General features: G+C 31.7%; 2 protein-coding genes across 8 annotated transcripts in view; one reads left to right on the forward strand and one right to left on the reverse strand.

Annotated features, from left to right (window-relative positions):
* On the reverse strand, positions 1-26,331 carry LOC148605393 (UDP-glucose 6-dehydrogenase-like). Of its 7 annotated transcripts, none has more exons than XM_088547446.1 (11): positions 26,268-26,331; positions 13,017-13,185; positions 11,621-11,758; positions 10,862-11,026; positions 8,629-8,826; positions 8,128-8,275; positions 6,805-6,899; positions 5,436-5,566; positions 4,912-5,007; positions 4,411-4,543; positions 1-3,466 (listed from the first exon to the last, which is right to left on the reverse strand). In XM_088547446.1, the coding sequence occupies exons 2-11, from the start codon at positions 13,173-13,175 to the stop codon at positions 3,293-3,295; spliced, it is 1,437 nt and encodes a 478-aa protein (XP_088403572.1). In that variant the 5' UTR covers positions 13,176-13,185; positions 26,268-26,331; the 3' UTR covers positions 1-3,292. The 7 variants fall into 7 exon arrangements, with proteins under 7 accessions (XP_088403572.1, XP_088403567.1, XP_088403568.1 ...); XM_088547441.1 differs by having other exon boundaries at positions 1,397-3,466; positions 6,805-6,917; XM_088547442.1 differs by lacking the exon at positions 26,268-26,331 and adding an exon at positions 25,926-26,064 and having other exon boundaries at positions 3,158-3,466; positions 6,805-6,917.
* LOC148605394 (translation initiation factor eIF2B subunit epsilon-like) overlaps positions 26,318-26,984 on the forward strand; it is a 24,317-nt gene continuing 23,650 nt past the window's right edge. Inside the window, exon 1 of the mRNA XM_088547438.1 lies at positions 26,318-26,486. Coding sequence (XP_088403564.1) covers positions 26,373-26,486 — 114 coding nt within the window. The 5' untranslated portion in view covers positions 26,318-26,372. The remainder of the gene's footprint in view (positions 26,487-26,984) is intronic.

Here is a 26,984-nt window from a genome sequence, read left to right on the forward strand (position 1 = left end):
TTTAAATATGTTTTAAACCTTGGTAAACTTAACACATGTCTAAAACAAACCAATTTTAAAGTAAAAAAAAAAGGTTTGGTTTAGACAGATTTCACTGTTTTTTTTTTCTTTTCTGATATGTCAGTGGCCAGTTATTTCAATGAAATTAGTTCCGGTTTTATGAGAAAAAAAATATTGATGGTACAAAGAATTTAATTCTTAGGCTACAAACAGTAAAATTATATCAATGCAGTGAATCCTGACTCTTTTGGAGACTAGTACTTAAAAAAAAACTAGAGATCTCATTATAAATGACCATTAGCACTATACATATATAAATTGATGAATTACAGTTAAAAACAAAATATATGTACATGCAAAGCAAAAATGATCACTTCCAAAACAATGTCCCACATGGAGCATATGAAATTCACTATGCTGCCCATTTGGTACCAATCTGTAAATCTTCCAAATAAAATTATATGTAAATAAATTCATACATTGGAATAACTTTTAGTCAGTAAAGTATGCACAGACAAGTATACATATGTAATTATGTATATAAGGATAAAAAAGTATATAGTTTTTAATTATACTGACAACAGTATTTTTATTTTCTGTCAACATATTAACAATAAAACATGTACTTCATCCATTAAAGACCAAAAAATTATATTATGCAAAACCAAAGTAAATAATATAAAAAAAAAAACAAAAAAAAACCAAATGTTTATCTATTTGAGATTGTCCTTTCAATTGTTGTAAAACAATTAAGTGATTTTTACATAAGGCTGTTTCAAGTAAATCAAAAGATTCTCACCTCATATAAAAAAAGATTGTGATTAAAAAATGTAAAAAATTGAGGTAAAAATCTGTTGATAAACTTAAAATACCATATTAAGTAAAGACAGATTACTCTAATTGACAAAAATAACAAAAGGGCTTAACTAAAAGACATGCAACTAACATTTTGCAATTGCAAGGTTAAAATGCATTAACTTCTATCATAATGTGAAAAAAAATGGAGTTGCATTATAGTGAAAGATCTCAAAATAAAGAATTGATTAATTACAACCAAGTTGTATTTCACAATGAATATGGTGAAACCTGTCAACCAACCTTGAATAATTTGAAAACCTCTCTAAACCAGACACTTTTTTAAAGTCAACTTTCTATAAATTTAAACATTTTTTGAACCTTGGTAAACCAAACAGCTGTCTTAACTGAAAAAAAAACATTTAGTGTTGACACGTTTACTGTATTGCAAAATATTGACTTTAGCCTATAGGAAAATTAGGATGACCGTTTAACAAATATATTATATACAATAAATTCTTAAACCAGGTAGCTTAAATGCATTTATGATTTTTCAATTATTCATAACAGTCTTATCATGAGATAACATCACAATTAGCCATCATTTACTCAATAATTTAAATATCTGCTAGATGCTTACAACTTAAGCACATAATAATAATAACAAGTACAAGTAATTGTAAGTAATTAATGACAGCAGAAAATAGACTGATACCACTTCTTATGATAAGAAAGTAAAACATGTGGGTATAATTTAGGGCAGAATACTTCCTAGAGAGTAACATGTAGTTCAACCACTTAGAAGTATACCTAGATATATACCCGTCTATTTCACATCACCATATTGAAGTGGTACTATTTTACTTCACATCACAATAATAAACTGGTACCAGTCTATATCATATCACAATAATAAACTGGTACCAGTCTATATCATATCACAATAATGAACTGGTACCAGTCTATATCACATCACAATAATGAAGTGGTATTAACCTATTTCACACTGCCATACTGATGTGGTGCCAGTGTTTTTCACATGGAAATATTAAAGTATTACCAGTCTAGTTCACATAGCAATAATGAAGTGGTTTTAGCCTATTTCACATTGCAATATTGAAGTGATATCAGTCTATTTCACATTACAATATTAAAATGGTACCAGTGTGTATCACATTGTAATATTGAAGTGGTATCAGTCTATTTCACATTGCAATATTGAAATGGTACCAGTGTGTATCACATTGTGGCACTGAAGAGGTACCAGTGTATTTCACTTTGTGATATTGAAGCAGTATCAGTGTATTTCACATTGCAATATTGAAGTGGTTTTAGCCTATTTCTCATTGCAATATTGAAGTTGTAGCACTCTTTTTCACATTGCAATATTGGAATTGGTACCAGTCTTTTTCAAATTGCAATATTGACATAGTACAAGTCTATTTCACATTGCAATAATGAAGTGGTTTTATTCTGTAACACATTGCAATATTGAAGTAGTACCAGTCTATTTAAAATTGCCATACTGCTCTTTCCAATAAGCAGATCAATAATTAAGTAGCCGTCTTAGTAAGAATCATGCAAAATCTGAAAAATGTGATACACCCCAAAAAAGGCTACATATTCTTATTTTTGTAATTAAGTTGTTTTATAGGTCTATACTATGAAATGTGTAATTATTCATTCAAATCTGCCTGCTCTTAAGGGATAATCAACATTGAAAATCCAGTAGATTCTATTGTATTTGAGCGTCATTTACAGAGTTATCTCCCTTAATTTTGAAATCTACAGTGCATTCTATATAATTTTTATCTCCTAAGAGCATGGGTTATATGAAAAACCATATGTTAATTACTGTTTACTATGACATTTCAAACAAAATATCAAAAATAAAAATATGTAGGCTTTTTACCCATGAATCACATTTTGCATGATTCTTAGCTGAAGTACTACTTAAAAGGAATCCAAGAAAACAATGTTTATGTTGCAAGCAATTTTAAGGGATTGCAAATGTTTAGTTGATTTGTGTGGAAACAATCTCAAAGCAAGAACAGATTCACAATGTAACATATTTTGAACAGTTTCTTGTATAATTTAAATAATATAAATAATCTTAAAAGGTCTTGTATGAAAAAAAAAATAAATCCCACATAATAACAATAAATTTACCAGAACATTTCTCCCATACACTGTTTTACTTAAACAAAATAAAATTCCAATTACTTGGTACCAAATTATGTATTTAAAGACTTGTTGGAGTTAATTTGGTATCAAGCAAAAGTATCCTTTATCTGTTAGGGCCTAATCTTGACATTGATGACAAGGAGAGGTTTTAGTAAGTTCTGTAAGAAAAATTACATTATTGACATTTTTGTCTATGTAATCATTTACAAAAACTTCTCCCTGTCAAAGAAAAATGGGAGAAATAAGCACAAAAAAGGGAAAGTTAATGCTCATTTTCCCTCTAGATTAGACTCTGTCTGTAGTAACTTGAATATTAAGAATGGATTGGTGCAAAAGGTCTGTGTACATTTTGACGTTGTAGTCGCTTGCCGATTGTGCATACATTAAAACCCAAGTCCATTAATTTTTGATGATCCAGGATTATTCTACCGTCAAAAACAAAGGCTGGTTTCAGCATGTTCTTGTATATCCTCTCATAATCATACGTCTGAAATACAAATTGCATTTAAACTCAAATGTAAGTTTAAAGAAACAGGGAAAATCTCAAAATTAAAATTTAGGTTTAAAGAAACAGAAAATCTTATGAAATAAAAATACTTTTCACTGGCAATCATAGTAAAGATGTAAAATTAGGTTTTCTTGGTGATTTTGAAAAAGATTCTGCCTGCTTTGTGGCATAGCTGTAATTTATGATGCAAAATACCCATTAACAGAAATTTTTGTTAGTCACAAGACACAAAAACAACACTCATTTCATTACATCTGGACTTGTGAATATCCTAAACTGTCATAGAATTAGTGCTTTTTCATATCTCAAAACGTTTTAAAAAATATTGTCCAGAGTAATATTTCGATATTGCTTAAGTGTCAGTCTCTGTAAGAATCAGGCAGTGGGTAAAACATGGCATGAAAAAACCTACCATTTTGAAAGTTTGATTTGATTATTTGCAACATCAGAATCAAGAAAAAAAAAAAACAAGATACACTCAATATCAAGTTGGTGCATTGAGTTATAATTTCATTAAAATGTACTGAAAATGAACATGTCAAGGGCAGATACCTCCATCAAAAACCTAATTTTTCTAACATTCTATTGAAAAAATTCTGAGCAAATCCAGTGATGCAGAAATAAAAAAAATGGACTTTTCAAATTGGGAAAGCATCCTTGAGTGACATTATATTGTCAGATTTGTGGATTTTTGACAAGCATGTTTCTGATTTTTCCCATCTTGCCTGATTCTTACAAACACTTACACTTAAGTATACAAATGCAGGATTTATATCTCCAGGAATAATATTACATAAAATTCATTCCATTCTGTTCATACAATATAAGCACATTTTATCAGCTGCCATTTAAGCATAAGACAATGGTGACCTCTACCCCTCTCCCAATTATTTTCAAAAGTATGCTTTTACCACTTAACTTACAGTGAATTCATCCCATTCTGTACAAACTACTAAAGCATGTGTGTTTTCAGCTGCTTGGTAGGGATCTTTGTGTACTGTTACTAATTCTTTTACTCTCTCTGGGTTCTCAGATATCAATGGATATGTAAGCTCACTACAGAAAAAAAATGCAGTGTCACACAAGTAAAATTAGCTAGAAAACAATAAAGTTAAATGAGTTCCCCTTACAAACTTGACTTACCAGAGTTGTATAGGTAGTAATTTAATACTTTTAAATAAAAAAAAAATTACTTTCATGTAAAATTCTTCAAAATGGGACAGTGTAAATAGGGGAGAATCTCCCACATTAACTGTTCCAAAGATTAACAGGTATGCAAGGAGAGCATGGATATCCCAGAACTCTGTATTTTCAAATTCCGATTGTACTGTCAAAATTCCTTTTTTACTGTATATTTACTTCCAGTTTTGCTAATTTCTGTCTTGTCAACCTTGTAAACCAAGTCTGTCTAAGCTTTAACTTACGTCATCAACTGAGCTTCCTCAACCTTAGGATCATAGATATGTAGTTTGGCTCCCTCATCCATTAAATATTTACAGATATATATAGCTGGTGATTCCCTGCAATTAATAATTAGTGTCATTTACAAAAGTCTCTTTAAATAAAACGCGCTATCAGCTGATTGATTAACTTCATAAAGAACAACTGACTAATATTTTTTAAAAGTTACTGCACGAAAACCAAGTGTCTACAGACACAGACAGTGACGACACAGATGACGATATGGACATGAACACCAACAGCACCAAACCATTATATGACTACAAAAAAACAAGCTATATGTTACTATGGTAACAGAAAAAATTAAACTAATCAAACAGGTCATGAATATTTTTTATGGTTATTACATCCTTCACCATTACAATATGAAGTAGTTTTGAAATAACTATAAATCAGCCTCTGCCTGGTACAGTGAATAGATGTACCGGTACTTTACCTGGTATCAGCTGTCTGTTCGGTACAGTGAATAGATGTACCGATACTTTACCTTGTATCAGCTGTATCTTTCTTAAAGGAAAATCCAAATAATGCTATGTGCTTATTGGCTACTGTGTTAAACAGCGACTCAATAATCTTGTTAGCAAATCTTCTACGTTGGTAGTCATTTATATTGATAACCTGAAAGAAAAACACAAATTGCACTATTCTAATAACCATATAATTCAGAAACAACTGCCAATCTGCCTAATATGGTTGGATTTTTAAAATTATTGAAAATTTGTGTGCTTAGTAAAATAGTGAAAGGTTTTAAAATATTTTTAGATGGTAAAAATGTGGAAAAATTTTAATTTTACTCCTAAATACTTAACCTTAAATCTTGTCACTTGTTACTTAGAACTTATCACTAACTAGAGAAAATATTGCACAAAAATATTAATACCAGAGTAATCAATAGAATGTTTCTTGCTTCAGATTGGACAGACGATAGTGTTACTACTTTTTCATAGGCATTTTGTAAGTGAGAGGATAAGAGAAAAGATTTTTTACCAAATAAAACTAGAAAAAACTGAGTAAAGGTCACTAAAGGATACCTTTACTCCCCATCCCAGTAACAATATGGTCAAATAATATCATCAAACAGGATACTGATGTTGCTTCAGTCTGAAATTGTATCCAATAATATGGCATACCTATATAAAGTTTCTGTCAAATTATTGACTAATGTTCGAATATTAGTCTAAGTATGATCAAAACTGCCAATACAATACACAATACAAAAGTGTGTCAATACAGAAATTAGCAGTCCAATACGGCTTTTACCCATCCAACATGTCATATTGGCCTGGTTAAAATCCATACTGGCCTAGGCAATATGACGTATTGGACAAGTTAGTCAATAAAGGTATAATTCCGTAAGGTTTTCCAAATTGGTTGAGTTGTTGGTCCTCGGCTAGAAATATGGCTAGTCTTGGAACAATAACTAGGCCAATATGGATAACCTTATGCAATAATACTATTACATCAAGTGGCAGCAATAAGTAATTGCAGAGAAAACTACAACAAACAAATCGTGGACGTGACTAACAGACAGATGGATGGACACCACGATGACCATACACCTCCTGTAAATAAGGGGGTATATAATAATTTGCAAAAGGGTACCACAGGCAAAATTTTTCACATGATTTTCACACAAATTTCATATGATTTTCACTTGAATTGAGCAAATAAAGTAAGTGACAGAGTTCACATGAAATTTGGGTGAATGGAGCCTTCACATGAATTTCACATGAAAATCATGTTAATTTCATGTGAATTTCAAGTGAAGCTTGATTAACATGAATTTCACATGAAAAAAATTTGCCTGTGATATAGCTATAGTTTTAATCTATTTTGCAACGGTATGATTCATTTACCTGTTGCCAATATTCTGCCACCTCTGGTAGATTTAGACATTCACACAGGTACACCAGGTTGAGGACATCTTTTTGGAAACAACTGCCACCAAATCCTGAAATACCACCATAACCTGTAATTAATTACTACTATAACTATGGTATTAGATATTCCAACTATGGTTTAAGGAGGTGGATCAAGGTTAAGGGACATAACTCTTGCAAGTAATTGGAATGTTCGTATTCACCATTTTAAATCAGTTTCATATAAGCATCAAAGTAACTTGGACTGATTTCATTCTGTTTCAAAGGAAAGCTTGAAAGGCTTTGGTGAAATTAAATATGATACAAACATACCACTGATTTAAAGAGCTATGTCTCTCACTCTATGAATATAGAATCATGTTAACAAGGATATTAATATAATTAGTATTGTGGTAATAAAGATTCTACTGTAAGTATATTGTAAATTTCCAAAATGTTTGCTTTAATTTGATTTTATTTATTTTGAACCTACTTCTTTCATATTTTTTACAACTTGGGAGAAAATCCCTTTTCCATACTTCTAAAATGGCCATAATGCAAGATATATTGCACAATTCATAATTTCCAAACTTACAATAACAAATTTTATAAATATTGTGAAAAATGTAAGTTCCATACATTGACAGGGTTTAAGAAGTTCAGTATCAAACAAATTTATAGTTATCAAACTAGAAGTAGGCTTAAGCTTGTAAAATGACATCTGACATTAATTAAAAAGATATACCAGACAGCGGTGATTTGGGTACCCTTTTATTGCAGCTGAATATCAGCTGTTTTCCCAGGAGACTTTTCGCAATATGTTGAAAAATATTTCAACAAAGGGAGGAAAATTCCCCACTGTCAGGCATAATTTTTTTAAAAACCAGATAAAAAAGCAGTGAAATGCTCCGCGATACATGATTTCCTGGCAGTGCTTTGTTTACTTCTGGGGAATGATTTATTTTTGGCAAGTCATAACCTAATGAATATTGGGAGAATGTATTTGTCAGTTCTTCATCGGTTTTCAGTTCTGGATCCACATATGACATGTTTCTGTCCCTTGTAACATATATCCTCCTTATTCTCAAATGTGTTGAAAATACGGCAATAGAATTTTAGAAAAATGAGGTATTTGACACAGTTATCTGCCCTTGAAATGTTCATTTCAGTGCATTTCAATAAAATTTTAACTCAATGGTCCAGTATGAAAAGAGTCAAATTACACTATCAAAATGATGGTTTTTTTCCATACAGTTTTTCAACTGTATGGAAAAATTCTTACAGGGACTGCCACTTAATTAATTTTAACAAAATACTAACCCACACTCGCTTTCAAGAATTTGTTTCCAATTCTAGTATCTGTGCCAACAGCATGAGCTACTTCAGTAACATCTGCTCCAGTAGACTCACAAATGGCTGACATGGCATTTATGCTGGATATTCTCTGAGCAAGGAATGCATTAGCAGCCTACAGATTGAATAATTGTTTTTAATTAATAGAGAAAGGAAACAAAATGTATAATAAAAATTGTTATGAATTTATGAGTAAATGTAAGTGAACATATACATATGATATCTATATATGACATATAATAAAATAGCAAATACAATATCAAAATTTCATAGAATAAAGTTAAAATCTTAAAAAGCTCTTTACCCAATCATACTCTAAGACTTATTCCAATAGTGACTTTTTTTCATGTCAACTTTAACATTCGTTAATTTTTAGTGTTAAATAATGGTAGATTGCTAAATGAATCCTTATGTAGCTTAATAATTTGCCTTATGATTTTGTGCAAAAAATAAAAAAAATTAACTCACTAATTTTGATAACTCTGAAGACCATGTATTCATAGTGATGATTTTATCCTTAGGAACCCAGTGTCCATAAACCCAGCATAGGGCTTGAATTGCTTCCAGACCCTCAGTAGATTGTTCTCCACCAATTAGAACTCTGTCAGGGTTCAGTAAATCTCTCATGGCAGTTCCTTCCGCCAAAAACTCGGGATTTGATAATACCTAAAACAAAGCAAAATACAGTACATAAAACTATTACAAGAAACCCCAGAAAACTTGTATCCCTGATGAATCCAAGATATTTATACAAAGAATCGAAAAATCACCAGCATATACAACTGATCATCCTAAAAAACAACCCTGGTAAAAATTGTGAATCTGCTCTGTGTATATCAAAATTACACGAAGCCATTTAAGGATTGCTTTCAATTGTTGGTTAAATTATTTAAGCAACATTGGGTTGGTTTACTCTGAATAAACCGCAAAGAGGTTTAGGTTGCAGCATTAACCGACCAAAAGTCGTTAATATCAAATAATCTAACCAACTATTGAAAAAAATTATTATATTTTAATTTAAACACAAAAGAAAACAAAATTAAAATAACAAACACCTTTTTTTTCTAATGCGAAATAGACAATTTTTTAACACAGATCAATACTGTAAACATCATCAATAGAAAATGCCATTTGAAATTTACATACACACTTTAATTGTATTGGGATATTGGGATACCATTAAAGTAGTTCCATACTAAGGGGGCGTGGCTAAATTACCAATTAAGGTTATAAGAATGTTGCTCATAACACTGAACTATTCAGATTTCACAGAAATTTAAATATTACAAATTATTCAAATTTGATACATTTTATATAAAGGACCATAACTTTCGGGCCTGGTTATATAAATATATCATATTGCAATTTTCCTTAAGAAGAAGTATTTGTAAGAATCATACAAATTCTATTATATATGATACACTCTAAAAAAGACTTTAGGAAATAATTCACGTCAAAAAATCAAAAGTTTATATATGTATTGTGTTTCAGCAACATTTCCATAGTTATCTCCCTTAATTTTGAGTTCTGCAATACATTATACATGTATATAATATTTATCTCCAAAGAACAAAGGTTATATGAAAAACCACATGTCATCTTCTGTTTACTATATTCAACATCTTCAACAAAATATCAAAAATAAAAATATGTAGGCTTTCCAACCACAAAATCACATTTTGCATGATTTTTAGCTGGATTGCTACTTAAATCTTCAAACTTTTAGAATTCTTAATGTTCCAAATTTCAATAAAGGAAATTTTAGTGATTTCTGTGAAAGAACTTTAATTCATGGATACCAATTTTTGTGGATTTGGAAAGTAACACAAGTTTGTGGATTTTTGAATTGTGCCTTTGAGGTTTTCAGTATACACACAATGGGATTCTCCATTTTGTTGGGAACCAAATTTGGCCTATCCACAAAAACCACAAAAATTGGTACACAACGAACAGTAGTACTTTCACAGTACAGTTTTGAAAATTGTTATTTATTATTATTATTACAAAGTTTTTATATAGTGCTTATCTAACACAATTAAATATTACACTAAGTGCTTTACATTACACACTCACACACACATGTACATGTTTACCCACTAACCGCTATCACACAACATGCATGCCTGCACACACACATGCACAAAAATAATTTATTTAGCTGGATCATGGTATAAAATATGTCAATTCATCTAAATCTAAATAAATGGCTTTTTTTTTTCAAGAAATCACTATACTGTGGAAGTAATATTGTTTGACGGGTATTAATTTTCGTGGTTTTCGTGGGTCTGGTAAACCACAAAATTTGGTTCCCAAGGAAAAGGAAATTTCTCATTTGTTTGTGTGATTAGTTTCAAATCCACAAATTCAAGAATCAACGAACTGATATTTTTTCCCTTAACAAAGACTCTACTGAGTTTTCATCAATTTACCTATTAAACTACAAGAACTTTGGCTCATCTGACACAGACTTTACTCGGTTAAAAAAAATTCATTCATTGATTTTAATATCTACTCAACAACTCACATAATTCTGGTTCTCTTGACACAGACTCGACTGATTTATATAAATTCCTTTATTGACTTAACTATTCAATGAACTCTATAATTCTGGTTCACCTGACACACACTTTTCAGGGTTATAAATTCCCTCCATCAATTTATCTATTTCACGACTCATTTTACACATGTAACAGTGGCTCACCTGATATTTAACCCCAGACTTGACATTAGCTTTTAGTATGTTACTGATGCTTTCAGCCGCCTTGACGGGTACAGTACTTTTCTCTACCACAATCTTGGACTTAGTTGATACATTGGCAATCATTCTAGCTGCCGATTCTATGTACTTCAAATCTGCAGCTCTCCCCTGAGATAAGAGAACCAAAGTTATATGGATGAAGTATCAGTGATGTCCTATATATTATGTGTATTAAACAAGCACTATGTCAGAATAGCTAAAAAATATTCTGACAGAAGTGACGAAATTTGTCAACATGGTAGTAGACAATTGCGCAAGTGCAAAAGCACTGTTTTGTCTTTTTAAACAACATTGAGATCCGCCCATCATAGGCATAACCTAAAATCATATTTCTAATCATATTATCAGACAAGGGGTACACAAAAAAAATAGCAACATATGTTTTTCAATTGAGTTACTATAACACATAAATCTTTCATTTCCTGGTGACTAAAATGATGTTTCTTCTCTGAAACTTATGTGACTATTGATTTAGAACATATCTATACTGCTAATAGCTAAAATTGGGCTAGCAAATGTCTGGTAAGAAATAAAAAATAACAAATAAAATCCTCTTACATGCTCCATACTATTTGGGAATGTTGGATAAGAATCTACCATTTAAGTTTACCAATGGCACTATCATAAAGTACCTTACAGTAACAGCTGTAAATTATAAAGAAATACGAAAAAAAAGCCCAACATTTTAACAATCCTATATACCTTTCCAACACCATACGTTTTTGTAGGAGTGTTGACACAGATGAAAATCAAATCAGCTTCAAGAATGGTCTGGTCTATTTCAGTGCTGAAGAATAAATTCCGTCCTCTGCATTCTTTGACTATGTCATCAAGCCCAGGCTACAAAACACAATTTTGAGGCTACAAGTTCTGATAATATCATGTGTTTAGTACAGTTAACCAACTTTTTTTTGCTTGTGTTTTATTTTTGTTAATATCATAAAAAAAGAAGTTGTGTGAGTTAACTATTGGTTACATGTCTCTTCGTTATATTTACATGGCAATGCAATATATATTCTTCGTCAGTTGCAAATAAAAAAATGACCACAAACACAAAAAGAAAACGAATATAATTTCCCCATAGAAAGCAATGCATACAATAAATTTCCATATTGCACTAGTGCTACATGTGCAATTTGTTATAATTTATGACATTATTTGTGACATATGTTCATTTTAAACAAGACTAAATTATATTGCCATACAATAAAAGGGTTACTGAATGAATACTGGGGAATATGATCCCAAGTAGAATTTTATATTGCTTGTGAACTCTTGCAATATAAAATTCTACTTGGATAATATTCCCCAGTATTTATACAATAACTATAATACTATTAAATGCAAATTTGAAAAAAAATCATTTGATTATGAAATCACTGAAGGTTGTAAAGTTCATAAAAACAAGGATATTTAACTTCATGTGGTGGGGAAAAATTATCAACTAAAAAAATGTCATTTCAGTAGTTTCTATAATTTATCATTGGCATGCATTACTTGTCTTGATATACATGGATTTCACTAAAAAAAATACATGTAGTATTGCACCAAATCATCATTGTATCAATTTAAAAAGTAAAATTTCAGATACAACATTTTTGAAATTTTTTTTGCCAATATTTTAAACATCACTAAAATTCAAAGACAGCCATAAAGTACACAAGAAAATCACTGAACTTCAATCTTAATATTTCTTAAGTACTTCTCTGTCTAAGAATCAGGCAAAATGTGTATAAGGTGTGGCACATGAAGAAAAAATACACCGAGATTTTATTGCATTATCCAAGTATTTATACCTCATAACCTCAAAGTTATGTAACTGTCAAAGTGTTTGTAAAGTTTGCCTTTTTAAGATATTGATAGGTCAAATTTAGTTGAAATGCACTATAGAAAAATGGCAGAAAAATTTTCCAGAACTTTTTCCTTATATAAGCAGTAAAAAAATTTCTATGTCACCATTGTTACAGGATAAATTTAAACAGCTTTTCAGTTTTCTAGCTGTATTTGAATAAGTTTGAGGCAAAAAAGACAAAATTGAGAAAAACGATGTGCCACACATTGCCTGATTCTTACACAGAATGGTACTTAATAGACAAACCTCAAATATTGGCAAATGGTCTGAATTCCACTGGTCAATTCTCATCTGACTAAGGTCCACAACAGTCACCTTTATATGTGGACATTTCTGAGCAATCATTGCACAAGTTGGGCCGCCCACATACCCCGCACCAATGCAGCAAATTTTACTAACTGTCATATTGAGTGTTCTGCAAAGAAAAACATTCTCCATTTTAAGAAATCTGATTTAGTGAACTATCTCTTTTCAGAAATTTTCTTTCTCTGGTTTATCATTAAACCAATCATTATAAATATGTAACTTTGCAAAAAATCAACATTATCTGAAAACAGAATTGATATATGTGATATATAAAAATAGTAACTCATGATGGATTGAACATTCAATCTGTGTCTTTGACACTATACCTTTGCCTAGTATAACGTATAGAAAAACTAATTTAGGTTAGCTGAGATCCAGTACAACTATGCAGGGTTACAAGCTAAAAGGACGAAATATAATAAGGTCTATATTTGGCCCCCGGCATAACTGAAAATTAGAAATTTGATATGGAGAGGTTTTTTTGTCTGTTGTTTAGAATGTGAAATGAATAACTTAGAATATTCAAGTTAATCAACCAAATTGATAATCATTTCATCTTTCAATGATTGAAAATAAGATGTCCCAAATTTGATAAATCTGTGAATTTTCTATCAAATATGCCAAAAAATGGCACTTGTTGGATTGTTTATGCAATTTTATTGTTTATGAGTTCTAAAATGCCACTTCGAAAAAAGTCAAAATCAGTTAAGATTTCCCGGGGTCACACTGACAAAGACATCTTAAAGTATTAGCCCTTTGCAGGTCCGGGTGTTAAAAGAATAGGCCTGCAGTCGTAAAAGGCGACTAAATAGTGCTCAGAACCCTAGCTGGGGGCTAGGGCGCTCTGTCCATAGAGCAACTGGGATGTGTGCCCCAGGTGGTTGAATGGGGTACCCCTGGCGTGTTACATGCTGGGGTTGTCAGGCTATAATACAGAAAACCTGACCGCTAACCATAGTGGTGCACCATGTTGGGAAAGATGCCACGTTCCTCGCACGTTAAAGAACCTTACTGTGGTATTCTCCCAGAGGAGGAACCATAGGGCTCCGACACAGGAGGCTAAATTGCCCGACCCTACCCACCTCTCCCTATTTCCAGTGGCAATCAAAATTTGTCGACCCCATTGTCCTTGTGTCCCATCCCTTTTTCATTTCATGTTCATTTTATCATCAATTTCATGTTCATCTTCTGAATATAGCTGAAATATTGCTGCTCGGACGTTAAACCCCAACAAACAAACAAACAAACAAACAAAACTGGAATTGACAATTTGCAATTTCCCTTATTTTGTTGTTTTCAGCATATTTGAGACTTAAATAAAACTGAAAATTGATGAAATGGTGAAAATGTAAAACTATATTTAAAATATTTAATCATTCATTTAACAGTGCATATTGCATTTTTATCATTTACTTCAATTACCTTTTTTTCTCCATTAAATGGGGGGGGGGAATATGACCCTTAACACATGTTGTCCTTTTTGCTTGGTAGTCCACAGCTTAAGTTTTTGTTGACAAGATGTATAGTTCTTTACATGTAGTTATGCACACAAAATTTTAAAGGCCATTGGCAAAATGACCCCTGCTAATTTCAAAACCGGCTGTTCTTTTACAAAGGAAAAATATTGAAACATTTGGGCTAGAAGTTGAAACATTTTTGGCACAGTAGCTTGACTAATGAAGGGGTATTTATTAGAGGAAGAAGTCCTCATAATGGTAATCATAAAATGTTTATAGCTCGCATCTTAAGGTTTTGTTAAATTAAAAAAAACATAAATCCTTGTTGTAATACTGTAAAAAGCATTATCATTTTAAAAAAATATCAATATTTAACTGCTTCCTCTTACAGGTTACCCCTGCCTCATATTAAGATTACCGGTACTCAAATCTGTTGGTTCATATATCTAATTTATCAAGTATGAAGCCATATATTATTTTTCTAGTGGACAGACAAAAATAAACCCAAGGTAGTTTTGCCTGTGTTCAAAGAAGCACAAAAGATTACAAATGAAGACATATGGCAAAGGACGAACCAGCTTCCTTTAGAAATACAAATAAGAAGGAGGAAGTGGACCTGGATAGGGCACACTCTTAGAAAGTCCAAAACCACCATTGTAAATCAAGCACTAAGGTGGAATCCACAATGCCAAAGGAAGCCAGGATGACCTAAAAACTCATGGAGATGATCAGCAGAACAGAAGGGAAAACAACAGGGCAAGACATGGGGTCAGATTGACAAGCTAGCCCAGGACAGAAGAAAATAGATATCCTTTGTTGATGACCTATGTCCAGGAATGGATGACAGGGTTTAAGTCAGGTAAGTCAAATTATAGAAGCAGGAGAAATTAGGTCAGAGTATACTGTTAAAGTGCTATTGTTTGTGGGGTACCAATTTTGTGGTTTTCGTGGGTAGGCCAAACCACAAAATTTGGTTCCCAAGGAAAAGGAGACTCCAATTAATGTGTACACATTTTTTTTGTACTGAAAACTTCAAAACCAAGAATTCAAGAATTCAGGTGTTTATTCCCTGATAGAAAAATGGTATCTCCAAATAAAAGTACTTTCACAGTATGACACTATAAAAAGTTGACATATGTACAATGTAGGCAGCTTTACTGATGAAAGTCCCATCTGCTACCATCTAACACTAACATGTTTTAACCTTTAGATAAAAAAATGAAACATCTACTATAATAGCATCTGATATATATATATATAATATTTATTTAAAACAAATTTGCAATAGAAGACAATTTATTTTTTAGCCTTATTTCATGTTTAATATCTTTCATAAGAAAAACTTGAAAGCTTTTAGATCTGTAAAGAGAATATAACTCATGCATCAGTAACTGACACGTTCAAGCTAAAAATGTATTAGAGTTAAGCATTGTTTAACTTTTGCATTCAAGTAGATTTGGACAGGTACTAAAAGTAGCTCTGGGGCAGATCCAAAAATTTATAAAAGGGGAAGGGGGTTCAACTGTTCAAGACAAGGTCTCACTAAGCACTTCCGGGTCAAATGGCCACCCCCCTTCCCCCCTTATGTAGTACCAAAAACACATTGAACCTAGACATATGCATTGTAAGTGCATTATTTATGTGTACATGTATTATGATTAAAAGTAGTCAAAATAAAGCGGAGATGTGTACTTTAAAATCATATATGTAATTAACTACAAAAGTGTATGAATATTGTTTACATGTGTGAGTAATTTGCCTCCATGCTGTCAGTTAGCAGAACAGGTAAAAATATAGATTTTCAATATTATTTATTCAAGTAAATTTTGTGAAGAATTTCTACAATCATCGTACCATTAGCATAATGATTTTGGAAGCCTCATTTCCCAAGCTTCGCAACAGTATGCAACTTTAAGATGTCATTTGTCTTGGGAATTCACAGTGAGACTTTGAAAATTACTTTTTTAACATGTAAAGTAATGGAAACGTTACAAGTGGTTAGTGAGACCCAATCAAATTGCCATTTTTACCCAAATTTTTTGCAGTTCCAACTTCCAAACTCCAGGATTTTTCACTAAGTGACTACAACCAATTATCAAATGCCTACTTTTTCCAAAATTGAATCCCTGGATTTGTCTCTGAGTAACTAAATGTACATGAATGTACCAATATGTATCAATATTAAATACTGAAATGGGCAGTTAAGCCAATTTGATGATACTTCAAAGATTACACAGTTTATCACATCTGTCCACCCATATTGGGTCACAACATCTCATTTAAAATCATGTTGTTGAGGTACAATGTACATATATATGTGTTAAAAATAACATAATTCTAAGAGTACTGCACATAGCAAAATTGATATACATTCCCTCACACCCTTTTGTTATAGAAATCAAACAGAAAAGGCCGCAATATTTCGTACAAAATCTCCTTTTATAAATTTCAACATTTATTTGGTAACTTTAAAAAATATAACAAGTCTTGAAATATTTCAAATCAACCAAGAATGAAGTCAGGAAAATTGAAAATATAAAGAACATCATCCAATGGCCATAACTATGGCAAAGTAATATGATCTGAAATACGGCAGAAGTATTATTATTCATGGGGTACCAATTATCATGGTTTTGGTAGGTTTAGCAAACCAGGAAATCTTGTTCCCATTGAAATGGATCCTATCCATTCATTTGTATGATGGAGTTGTCAAATCAACAAATTCAAAAATCGCGATATAACGTTTTCTTCTTAACCACGAAAATTGGAAATTTCACAGTACATAATTTTAACTTTCAGTAATTATGAAATGGTCTAGGACCTAAAATTTAAGAATTATTTGAGGATATCAAACTGAGAGTAAACTGGATTTTCCCTGCATAGATATTAGAACTGTGAATGATTAATTAGTTAAAATTCAAACATGATGATCGTGAAAGTCCCTACTATTGCAACAAAAATAGCCGCCTATTGAAAACAACATAAGCCATATTTGTAAAAAAATCATTCTTGACCTTCATTTTGTCATGTACAATTTGAAACAAATCTGCAAAATACTTTGCATGTTATTGCACGGCAGCCTCCCGCCTATCCGCCCTACAGCTGAATGTCACCAAAATAATAACTAATTTTTTCCTTCAGAAAATCTGGTTTAAAAAATGTTAAGCAGTTTACTATATGGTAACATTTTAAAACTGATATTTGCTCCTCATTGTGGAACTATTATAAAGCTCTGCATGAAATAGTTTGTTGCTTTAAAATGAACACTCCATGAAACAGGTAATTGATCTATACATAAGATAGAATTTCCAATAATCTGTTACAATATATTTACTGTGTAACACAATAACAAAATGCACTAAGTAAAACACCCTGGCATGCTCGGAAACAGTTTGGATAAAATTGTGACGTTAAGAGAATTCTTCTCTCATAAGCATATTGTAACATTATGGGATTTCCCATTGATTGACCTATACCTCCATTTAATGGTTGCTATAAAACGCTTCAAATTATCTTATAATATTATTATCTTTCAAAAGTTAGTATTTCAAACTAGTTTTTCCCTTTCTTTTCCTTAATAATATGTGTATACATGTATTAAAAAGTATCACTGACACTTAATATATAAGCACATGTATTGAGTAACTGAGGTAGAAAAGTACCGGCACGACATGTGGAAGAAACCACAACCTTAATGACCTACTCATGAGATCTTGAACATCTTTTGTGTAAATTTATAAAAAAAACAATTAGAGCACTTTCTACATATTGAAGGCAAATAGTAGGAAATTTTATACACTTACTGGCCCTATAATTTAGAGAACAATTTATGAGCTGGAACACAAGTATCTGTTTTGTACATACCAATACTTAATGACCCAAGCACTATACAGTTAAAACATGACAATACTTACTTCAAATATAGACATTTATCCCCTTTTACTCCATTTGTATCCATGTTTTTAGAATTGTATCCAGATCTTTAATCACGTTTATGACAAACAAGATACACAACAGGAATCAATAACTTTCTTGTAAAATGATTGCTTTTTAAACCATGAGAAAATGGTCATGGGTGGCTGGCTTCACAGGTTGAAGGTAGACATGCAGTGTGTCAATAAAAAAAATGTATTTCAATGACTTCTGAATGGGAATCGGCAAAATGATTTTAATTTCAACTTGTCCACTGGAAGATAGAATTACATAAAAGAAAATACAAATTATAATCAACCAATTCACAAATAAAACTTAAAATGCATTTAAAGTTTCAAAACAATTTAAATGCAAAAATAATCCCATATACTCAGATGACTTATAATGATCATGAATTACACCTTCATATGAAATTTAAATAAAATTAGACGTCTGACATAAATCTGCCTTAAGTCAAATAGAGATATCACATATTAATCTAATCAAAAATGTATTAACATGTATCGCAGAAAATTGTAGAAAACACTCTGAAGACTTAAATTAACTACACAACAGAGTCAACCAAACAAATTGCTGTATCTTTGCTAGATATACTAATGTACATGCAGCTACATGTAGACACATGTACTCAAATTGTACATCAGAAAAATTACCACAAATTAATACTTTGACACATGCAGCTAGGTTTCAATCATGAATGTTTTATGTATTACCCACCCTGTATTCAAAGTATATCATCCGAGGAATAAAACGTAATAACTAATGAAAACCAAACTTAAAATCCATATATCAAATAAAAATAATTGGGTAAAGGATTTCCTTACTTTTAAGTAATATATGTGATCACATGTAATCCTAAATCAATAGACAACAAATTCTTATCCTGATTTTTGGGACTTTATAATCTTGGATAATAAACTAAAGCTTACACTTCAAATGATTAATTTTGAGGATGTCATAGTTAAAAGTCCCTACAAAGACTATACAGAAACACTTATTACATGTATATGTACATGTAAATTGTCCTTAAATCATTACATACATGTACACCAGTATGTGATTAATGTGTCTACTTTAAGTTAAAATTAAGATCAAAGTTCTCATCAAAATTGTTTTCCAAGATTTTAATGACAATAAACATGTAAGCGAAAGAAAGAAACCTTTGTAACAGATTTTTTTTTTCAACCATCAAATTTTGATAATTAAAAAACCATCAGCTGGATGGGAAATACATTCTTCAGGCACCTGCTATTTGTTTATTTACATTCTGAAAATTCATTCTGATTGTTCGATTTCCACCAAGTCTATCAAAGTCAATTAAATATAGGAAGACATTCTATTGAATCAGGTTTACACAGTAAAAAAAACTTTCACAAAGATTTTGACGAAAAACTTTGATAGTTTAAGCAAGCTTTTCAAAGACATGTGATTAAGGCAAAACTGAGGGGTAGAAATTATACTAAAATAAGAAAATCAAGGAAATCAGAACAAATGAATGGTAATAAAAAAGAATATAATCCAGAAATAATGACAATAGACCAAGGAAAATATGACACTCAATAAAGAACATGATATAACAAAAATAACAAGCACATTCCCACTGAGCTTGCTCGATTCTTAAAAAGACTAATACTGCAAATAGACGTCATGTGTTACATGTAAATATATATAAACTTGTAGACAGAGAAACATTTTCCCACAATTCAAATTACATCAATAGACCTACTTCTAACACAGCCACATGCATGCGGTTTTTAAGAGGCAGATTTCATTAAAAAAATCTTTACAAAACAAATTCAAAATTTTGTGATGTGATTATGTGTATACTTGAGAAAAAGTATGTCAAAGGGTTGAAACCAGTGATTGTTGTTTTTGCTCTTATATTTCTGAAATATTAACCCAGTCCTCTTTATTGAGAAATCACGTGACATTTTGTATATGTGGAATACTTTGATTCAAGAACTTATAATTGAAAATTATTAACATGTAAGAGAAAAAATGGTAAGTTATAAACAGGTGATGCTCATGACTACCTATTGGATAAATAATATATACATGAATTATTTGGAATAATTGGTTGTCAATACATGTATATAATGTACATGTACATGTACTTCACTAAGGGTATACTTAGGGTATACCTGTTCTAAAGTAATTCAAGACAAAAATCACTTAATGCAGAACTCTTTCTTCTTTGCAGAACCAGATTTATTCAAGAAATGCTTCTAACTTTTGAAAAGGTTATAGGAAATAACATGGTTTGTAGCAGTTAATACTTATGCATGTACATGTAGGTTTATAAAAAGTATAAACTGGCCCAAACCACATTATTGAGTATAAACTCTTCAAACTTTAAAAACATTCCTTATAATTAAATTTCTAATGGATGACAGTCCAAACAATAAAAAAAGGATTTGTATTCAAAAGGTTATTTTTTGGGGGATTATTTGAATGGCAGAGTGTGGACCAATCAACATTAATGACATCATAGTACCGAGCCAGGTTATACAAAATAACCTGGTTTGCTCAAAGGGAATCAACCAATCAGAAAGATTTTTACAAATCAAATTGAATTTTAAAATTTGATTTGAATGTTAGTTGTACAGTGTCTATAATGATGACTTTCAGAAGATAGAGTTGGTCTCTCTTGATTAAATGACAATAGCATCCACTTCCATAGATTGGTAACTAAACAATCAAGCCTGAAACTTCCCATCATTCCATGGGTACATGTATTTAAATCTGTGTCTGATAGAAATTTTAAATATCCTTGTCAACTGTCTAGCTAAATACTAGAAAAGCAGAAGACGCTTACCATACCTATGCACCTGGTCCATGCTCCAAGTTTTTAGTGGAGTCTGAGTAGCTCATTTACTTTTGTTACTTTGTATGTATTATTTTGGTTATTTTATGTTCTTTGTTGTGTTTGTCTGTTTTCCCTGTCTGGTCTTTGTCACTGGTTTACATTCTTTTGATTTCTGCTAGAATCTTGGTTCCCTCGATTACTCATTTACCTAACTTAGGTACCATGTAACTCACTGGGAGATTGTCATATTCAAGAGAATACCAACTCTATTCCCTGAACACCATAATTGCATGCCCTGTAACTACTACATGTACCATAAATATTTTCTGAGTGAACTTCTTATACAAACAACAGGAAGTCATAAACCAATACATGTATTAATCTCCAAGTGCATTTGTATTAACTACATTTGATTTTCCATATCTTTGAATGTTAGACACTCATGACAAGTCACATGTTTTCTTGAATATGAATATGTTCCATCCTAAACCTGAGTCATACGACATGTACATATACATGTAAATTGTATATAGTATATACATATACCTATACTTGTACATGTATATGACAATTGGATGAGCAGAAAAGTTGAGAGCAGATAATTAAAATACTGACTGAAATCTACAGTGCATGAGCCTCAACATTTTGTTTAAAATCCATATACAATGCAAATAATGTTCAGGTAAAAAAACAGTGGCAGTTCTCCATTTTTTTTTTGGAGGGACTGCCCATCCCTTCATGTAGTCATTCTTGTATTCCTGCATGAACAAATATTATTTTTTGAAGATAGACCTGAACTTAATATATATAGGTGTGGAGCATGAAACTCTGTATTACCCCAACTTTGTTGATGTGGCATGAATTACAAGCCCTATACACATGACACATGAGGCTTAAATTAAAGTGTAAATGTTTTTTTGCTGTTTCCAGACTCATCAAGTTCACTGTGTGTAAGATTATAAGTAGGTAGGATAATAATTTTATTTTACATTTCCTAATCCCGAATTTTGATTAAAGTAGCAGTCTTTACAAAAAATAAGACGGGAGGTGACTCATGCATGTGAAAAACCACTAAATTTACTTTTATATCTTATTCTGAATCAGATTCAGACCACATAACCAGTCTTGGATTTTCATTTGGGTTTCAGCTTTTGAGACAAAATTTATATAGATTGCACATGAAGTTAGCACTTTGCAAGAGTTATTGTTCTTGATTTGCTTTGATCTGGTTGGTTTTAGATGGAGATAAAAGTATGATTTTCTAAAAAGTACATGTACAGATATGAATACAAAAAAAAGACATGTTCCCTAAAAATATATCATCTGAAGATCGAAAAAAAAAAATTGTTTGTTCCATGGGTTTTTCTACACCATGAATCACCTGTACCATGGACTGGTACTTAAAATAACCAGTACTGGTGTTTAGTATCTTTTCAAAGATAAAAAAATTCCTAGTAATAATATTTCAGACTGTCCTAGACAAACTTAACATATAGATGCAGAGACTGAAATTGAAAGACGATAAGATCTAAATTTGTTAATTGGGCATAAATTGCAATTTTGAAGCCTATATTTATGACTGTACAAACCAAAGTTCAAATCTAAAGAGTTATGTACATGAGAATGTACATGTACTATAGCATATCCTACTGGGAGAGTGTTACCACATCCCTGTATGAATAATTTACAAACCAGTTTAATCTAATGGAAGTATAATTACTTTACCAACTGTCATCAAATTTGAAATGAATATCATATAGATTTTCTATCCACATTCACTGAAGTAAGGAATGTGATAACGTTTCTTTAGAAATAACAGTGACAATAAGCCATTATTGAACTTATGTTACACATGCATCTTGGCCTATGGAAATAAGTCAGACAATAAAATTCTATAAAAGAATTATGATTCATAAGAAAAACTGATATCAAGAGCAATAAATATCAGCTTTTAATATGTGTACATGTACTTACAGTTAATTTGAAAATATGCATAAAAAATCATGCAAATCCAAAACTGTCTAAACCCAAAATAAACCTGTGTAAAGCAGTTTAGCTAGTTTTCACTATACATGTAAGAGATGGAGACATTCAAACCTTACAACTATTTCATGTATTTGAGGGTTGATCTATTCATGTACATTGTACATACATGTATACATGTGGTACCAAAAGGAATTTATTGGTATAGTAAAAATGAACAAGTTATATGTATCAAATATTTCTATTCTGTACCAAATAAATCAACCATATACATGTACATGTACCATGTACAAATGTATATACATAATGTCATTGGTACATCCTGATGGTCTTAACTTTAATTCTCAGGTCATACACATGTAAATAGTACTACTAACTTTCGTGAATTATTTAGACAAAAATTGAGATGTCATACTTTGATACTGTAGTTATTGAGTTTTTATAATATTATAGGCATAAATATGTTGTTTGATCAGCATAAAACCAGTTTTTTCCAGTTAAATTACAAAAAAAGAACCTTATCACTAATATAATAAAAATCTTTGCAGAGCGCAGCATGATATGACCTCAGTAGTCGAACCACCAAACCATAACAATCAGACTCCCTGACCCACAGGGGGTAGTTAAGGGAGATTTGATTGGTTATACTAACATAGCACTGACCATTTATAGTATATATGTACATGTACCTGACCCTGTCTGTGGCTGTCTAAAGCCAGGTCTACACATGCAGATAACCAGGGACGTCATATTACAGGTACAACAAAATTGTTGGAAAAGTAATTGCCGGAAATGTTTGTTTGTTTGTTGGGGTTTAACGTCCGAGAAGCAATATTTCAGCTATATTCAGACAATGAACATGAAATTGATGACAAAATGAACATGAAATGATGAAATGAAAAAGGGATGGGACACAAGGACAATGGGGTCGACAAATTTTGATTGCCACTGGAAATAGGAAGAGGTGGGTAGGGTCGGGCAATTTAGCCTCCTGTGGCGGAGCCCTATGGTTCCTACTCCTGGAGAATACCACAGTAGGGTTCTTTAACGTACGAGGAACATGGCATCTTTCCCAACACGGTGCACCACTATGGTTTGCGGTCAGGTTTTCCGTATTATAGCCTGACAACCCCTGCATGTAACACGCCAGGGGTACCCCATTCCACCACCTAGGGCACACATCCCAGTTGCTCTGTGGGCAGAGCGTTCTGAGAACAGTTTAGTCGCCTTTTACAACAAGCTTAGCGCTGCTGCAGGCCTATTCTTTTAACACCTGGACCTGCATGGGGCTGCCGAATAACTGTTGGAAATAAAAAAAAACTAGGTACATGTATCATTGAAATGGAATCCATCTCTGTGGATCTGGCTGAGGTAAAAGTACTATACATCATCCATGCTTATCTAATTCAATTAATCATACAAAACTCATTAAAGTCAAGACACAAACAGTTGAGCAAAAAATAATAGTTAAGGTCATAGGTCAGCAACCAAAGTAAATGACACATCGTCTTTAGCTGATCTACCTACATGACATATATCAAAAGCCTACATCCAAAGACAAAAAAGTTACAGCCTGGACACAAGTTTGCCACTGAAAAAAACAGGAATTTTACTTTGAGATCAAAGTTCAAGGTCATAGGCCACTATTCATGGTATGCAACATGTCGTCTTTAGGTGATCTGCCCACATGCCAAATATCAAAAGACAAAAAATACACAGCCCGGACACAAGTTTGTAATGGACGGATGGATGGACAGAGCAATCAATATCGGGTGACTGCCACTTTTTATGATGGGGCCCTAATAATTTCAGGAAATGAAAAAAATAGCTGTATTTGTTGGAAATGAAGTACATATTGCCAGAAATGAAATACAGCAAATTAAGTATTTCAAACTCATTATTATGTAATAAATACATGTACTATATCATTTCAAAAAGGTTTCTTTAATCTTTTAATTGGTAATAAATTCAACTAAATGTAAACAGCTAATACTGGGAAGTCTTCACAGTTAAGCAGCAGTCCGAGGCCCAAGGTTTGTCAAAATGGAGGTGGGCCTGTAAAATTACTTTCTACAGTGCAACAGTCACTACATATATGAAAATTTCTGAAAATGTATTTCGGGCCCGTGAACTGCAAAGTTAGTTGTGAAGACTATACTGGGTATAATTTTTGAAAATGAAAATTTTATATTTCTCCTCAAGACATAGGTACATTCATTAAGTCATCAATTTACTGTTATTTAAAGCATATTTATTAAAAATAGCCATTGCCATTTAGCAGATTTTCCTCATTCACTTTCTATTTATTTCGTTTTAATAAATACAATATTTTTAACAAACATTCAATAACAAATCGTCCTTTATGAACCTTTAAAATTTTTTTTGTACTTAATTGTCTAAAAAGACCTAATTTTGAACTTAAAAATATTTACAATCCTTCTATTTTTGATAAATAAAAAACATGTTGCCACTCTCCAATCTTCTATCTTTTATAATTTGACACATGTACATCACTCATCAAAATCCATCTAGTGGTTTTAAAAAAAAACGTCCTTAGCAAAGTTACCCTGTTTTCAACAGAGAAATTTGAGAAAATTGGTTATTGTCTAGTAATGGACAGCCAAACAGCAATGGCAGTGTTCTATATAGATTATTACAAATAACTTCTACCTCGATTCGGCTCGAATATACACTCCCTGTAATAACTAACTTTACTAAGATGACGAATTGTCTTCTGCCATTGTAATTATTGCAATTGTCTGACTGACTGAGGTGGTTTTAACGGCCTCGACTACCTTGTCGGGTCTCGCACGGACTTGTTATTCGAGTACTGATATGTGTATCTCTGCTGGAATGCTTGGTCCTCCCCCTTTTTGATTTTATCGAAATACGCTTTTCAAGTACAAAAACGTATTTTGCTGAACTAAATATGAAGAAAACAAATATAATGATAAACATGGGTACATTTTGCAAAAAGGATATCAACTAAGAAACGAAAACTAGTTAAAATACCTTTTCTGAATTTCTGGATTATAATCCTGAAAATATCTCAACCGGATATGCCAATTTAAACCGGAAGTCGACACAAGGGAGAGTATCAAGTCAGCACAGAAAAAAATGTCTGGGAAAGGAAAACGTGAAGATATCAAACAAGAGGATGTCCTTCAAGCCGTTGTCATTGCCGACAGTTTTAACGTTCGATTTGCTCCAATTACGGAGAAGAGGCCAAGGGTAAATCAGACTATGGAAACTGCAAAACTGGTTTAGAATATGTTATGATGCAACCCTCAATCTGTCACGATAGACCGATAATTCTGTCGCCCGAAAGCTCATTTAAAATTTCATATTCTTGAAAGTAGCAAAAAAAAAAAAAAATAGTAATAATAATTAAAGTCAGATTAATAAAAGATGAAGATGAAATGTTAAATGAGCATTCATGGGTGTGCATTATTTTTACTCAATACAGTCACAAATTAAAATCTGCATTAAAGTATTGCTTTACACTTAACTAGAATGATAATGAATTGGGATAAAAATGATGTAGGATATTTTAAATAGTTGCCCTTTACAGCAGGGAGTCTGAATTTCCTCTGATCCTGCAACTTTCATCTCTCTTATTAGGATAATTGATAGATACATATATGTCTAGTTCTATTACATAAATTTTATGTTTATCTTTCATGTTTTCATTGGATATTTTCATTTTTTGTTTATTGTCAAAATGTGAGG

The sequence above is a fragment of the Perna viridis genome, chromosome 10, assembly GCF_037379345.1.
Source record: "Perna viridis isolate PV_CMFRI_1.1 ecotype Kerala chromosome 10, ASM3737934v1, whole genome shotgun sequence".
Lineage (NCBI taxonomy): Eukaryota > Metazoa > Mollusca > Bivalvia > Mytilida > Mytilidae > Perna > Perna viridis.

Excerpts from the sequence above, each read along its gene's own strand:
- LOC148605393 (XM_088547439.1), bottom strand. The coding sequence starts at position 18,491 with ATGGATACAAATGGAGTAAAAGGGGATAAATGTCTATATTTGAA. Across the intron at positions 8,827-10,861 it reads AGTCTGGGGTTAAATATCAG|GTATTATCAAATCCCGAGTT; the intron begins GTGAGCCACTGT and ends GCTTTGTTTTAG. Across the intron at positions 4,544-4,911 it reads GAGGAAGCTCAGTTGATGAC|TGAGCTTACATATCCATTGA; the intron begins GTAAGTTAAAGC and ends TTTTTTCTGTAG.